At 41.5% G+C, this 3,519-nt stretch overlaps 1 protein-coding gene across 1 annotated transcript in view; it reads right to left on the reverse strand.

Moving 5' to 3' along the window:
* Positions 1–3,513, reverse strand: part of LOC106884246 (putative male-specific lethal-3 protein-like 2) — a 16,253-nt gene extending 12,740 nt beyond the window's left edge. The window contains exon 1 of the mRNA XM_014935517.2: positions 3,434–3,513. Coding sequence (XP_014791003.1) covers positions 3,434–3,502 — 69 coding nt within the window. The 5' untranslated portion in view covers positions 3,503–3,513. The remainder of the gene's footprint in view (positions 1–3,433) is intronic.
* Between the last annotated feature and the right edge of the window lie 6 nt (positions 3,514–3,519).

Raw genomic sequence — 3,519 nt, forward strand, 5'->3', positions numbered from 1 at the left:
ATTATTATTATTAAGGTGGTGAGCTGGCAGAATCATTAGCACACTGGCCAAAATGCTTAGCGGCATTTCATCCATCTTCACATTCTGAATTCAAGTCAAAAATTGTTATTATTATTATTATTATTATTATTATTATTATTATTATTATTAAGGTGGTGAGCTGGCAGAATCATTAGCACACTGGCCAAAATGCTTAGCAGCATTTCGTCCATCTTTACATTCTGAGTTCAAATTCTGCAACGGTCAACTTTGCCTTTCATCCTTTTGGAGTCAATAAATAAATAAGTACCACTGAAACACTGGGGTCAATGGGGTAATCGACTGCTCCCCACTACCCCACAAAAATTTCACGTCTTGTGCCTATAGTAGAAAAGATTATTATAATTATTAAGGCAACGAACTGGCAGAATAGTTACTGGATCAGACAAAATACTTAGCATCACTCCTTTAAGGTGGTGAATCTGCAGAACCGTTGGCCCAGAGGGCTAAATACTAAGCGGCATTTCCTCCATCTTCACATTCTGAGTTCAAATTCCACTGAGGTCAATTTTGCCTTTCATCCTTTCGGGGTTTATAAAATAACTACCAGTCAAGAACTGGGGTTGATGTAACCAAGCAACCCCTTCCTCCTAAAAATTCCATACCTTGTGCCTTTTTAGAAAGAATTATTATTAGTAGTAGTAGTAGTAGCAGTTGTAGTAGATAAAATTGTCCTTCCTTTCGCTCTACTTCGTCTACCACTAGTACAATGGCTTCTGCTCCTTGAGCTGCTTTGTATCATGTCAGCTCCACTCAGTCAATCGCAGCCCATTCATCTTTCCACTTCTCAAGACTCATTATATACACTACCACCCACCCACTACACCCAGTCCTTCCTCCCCACCCTCCAGAGTTCTCTCCCTGTGTATCCTTTTCTTACAACTATCAACTTACAACAATTCAAGTGGAGGCAACCTTGCTAGTGCCAATGGCTCACAAAAGAAAAAGACACCCAGTACATGCTGCATTGTGGCTGGCATTAGGAAGGGCCTCCAGCAATAGAAACCATGCCAGACAGTGGAGAAGAATGCAATCTTTGGACACATCAGATCCTGTCAAGCATCTAACCCATGCCAGCATCAAACATGCTTTCATTACTCCCAAACAATGCACTCCAGAGATAACTCCTGTCTTCCCCAAACTCTTCAATCTCCATACTCTTTACTCTCTTTTACTCTTTTACTTGTTTCAGTCATTTTGACTGCGGCCATGCTGGAGCACCGCGTCTAGTCAAGCACAAATCGACCCCAGGACTTACTCTTTGTAAGCCTAGTACTTATTCTATCGGTCTCTTTTGCCGAACCGCTAAGTTACGGGGATGTAAACACACCAGAATCGGTTGTCAAGCAATGTTGGGGGGACAAGCACAGACACACAAACACACACAAACATACACACACACACACACACACACACACACATATATATATACACATATATACGACGGGCTTCTTTCAGTTTCGTCTACCAAATCCACTCACAGGGCTTTGGTCGGCCCGAGGCTATAGTAGAAGACACTTACCCAAGGGGCCACACAGTGCGACTGAACCCGGAACCATGTGGTTGGTAAGCAAGCTACTTACCACACAGACACTCCTGCGCCTATGTATACATAGATATACAAAGAATAGGTTCTTTGTAAATGAACTATAAGGCATGTGGATTAGTGGCTAATGTATTCAGCTCACAATCATGTGACTGTCAGTTCAATTCCCAGCAGTGCATTGTGTCCTTGCACAAGACACTTTATTTCACGTTACTCCAATCCACCCAGCTGGCAAATATGAGTTGTACCTGTATTTCAAAGGTCCAGCCTTGTCACATTTGGAGTGTCACACCAAATCTCCCTGAGAACTACTTTAAGGATACACATGTCTGTGGAGTGCTCAGCCATTTGCATGTTAATTTTATGAGCAAGCTGTTCTGTTGATCAGATCAACTGGAACACTTGTCATCATAACCAACAGAGCGTCCAGCTTTTTACACTGTGTTCCATTCATGAGAAAGGCAACCTGTCTGACTCTACCAACTGTTATCTCCTTACATATTAAAGGTGATGGAGAGACAGGCATTTACAGCAATTTTCTCCAAACGCTTTGAAGCTCTCCTTCTCTCTCTCTCTCCTCCTACTTTTTAGTGACTATCTGTAAAGAGTAAAGACCCCCTTCAGTCATAAATGACCATGGGATTGCACCTAGAAAGTTCTCCTCCAAGGAACAAGTCCGAGCAAGGTTGTTTATGGAAGACCAGCAGTCACCCAGGCATACCAGTCCCCCCCTCACCAAGCCACTGATGTTATCCAAGGGAAAGGCAAAGGCCGATATAGCTTGGTATCAGTGACATGGCAACTCATTTCTACAGCTGAGTGAACTGGAGCAATGTGAAATAAAGTGTCTTGCTCAAGAACACAACACACAACCCAGTCCAGGAATCAAACTCACTACCTCATGACTGTGAGACCAACACTCTAACCACTGAACCATGCACCTTCACAGTGACTGTCTGTATGGCTTTTGTAACTGGACATCAGAGAACCAGACTAGGAAAGAATTAGTGGCAGGAATTAGAAGAGACACTACTGCTCAGTGAACAGAGCAAGGAACACTGACAAAAGCATAAGTGAAGAGCATATGGAATGGAAAACTTTGATAGAATACATGAATGGAGCAACCCTAGAGCAAAGCAAATTCTGAAATTTTGGGAGAAGTAGCCAGTTGATTAAATCAACCTCAAAATTCAACTAGTACTCATTTCATCAACCCGCAAAAGGATGGAAAGCAAAATCAACATCAGCGGAATTTGAACTCAGAACATGATATGCTGCTGAACATTTCATCTGGCATGCTTTACGTTCTGAGTTCAAATGTTGAGTTTCACTTTGCTTTTCATCCTTTCAGGGGTCAAGTACCAGTTGAACACTGGGGTTGATATAATCAACTTACCCACTTTCCTGAAATTGCTGGCCTAGTGCCAAAATTTGAAGTCAATAATATACTTTGGAATTAATTCACTGCAATATAAAAAGGTAAAACCTATTTTCTTATTATTATTATCGTTAATATTAAAATCATCATTATTGATTTTCCATGTGTGTGTGTGTGTGTGTGTGTGTGTGCATACACAGAACATAAACTCTTCTTGCTACACAGCAAAGCTTATACACACACACACACACATACACACACACAGAGTCTTTCTCTCTCTCTCTCTCTCTCTCTCAGTTTAATCGCCACTCACTACATACACACAGCTGAATATACCATACTGACAAAGATTAAGACTGATATGAAACAAAAAACACCAAAAACTTATATATGTGTGCACGAGCATGCATCTGTGTGTGTGTGTGTGTGTGTGTGTGTGTGTGTGTGTGTGTGTGTAAGCACAAACCTACCTCTTTGAGAAGATCCTGACAAGGTGAACGATGACAGGAACTTAATAATGCCTGACGAAGTGACGACATATTTGATTCTGCACAAG

The sequence above is a fragment of the Octopus bimaculoides genome, chromosome 25, assembly GCF_001194135.2.
Source record: "Octopus bimaculoides isolate UCB-OBI-ISO-001 chromosome 25, ASM119413v2, whole genome shotgun sequence".
In the NCBI taxonomy this organism is placed as follows: Eukaryota; Metazoa; Mollusca; class Cephalopoda; order Octopoda; family Octopodidae; genus Octopus; species Octopus bimaculoides.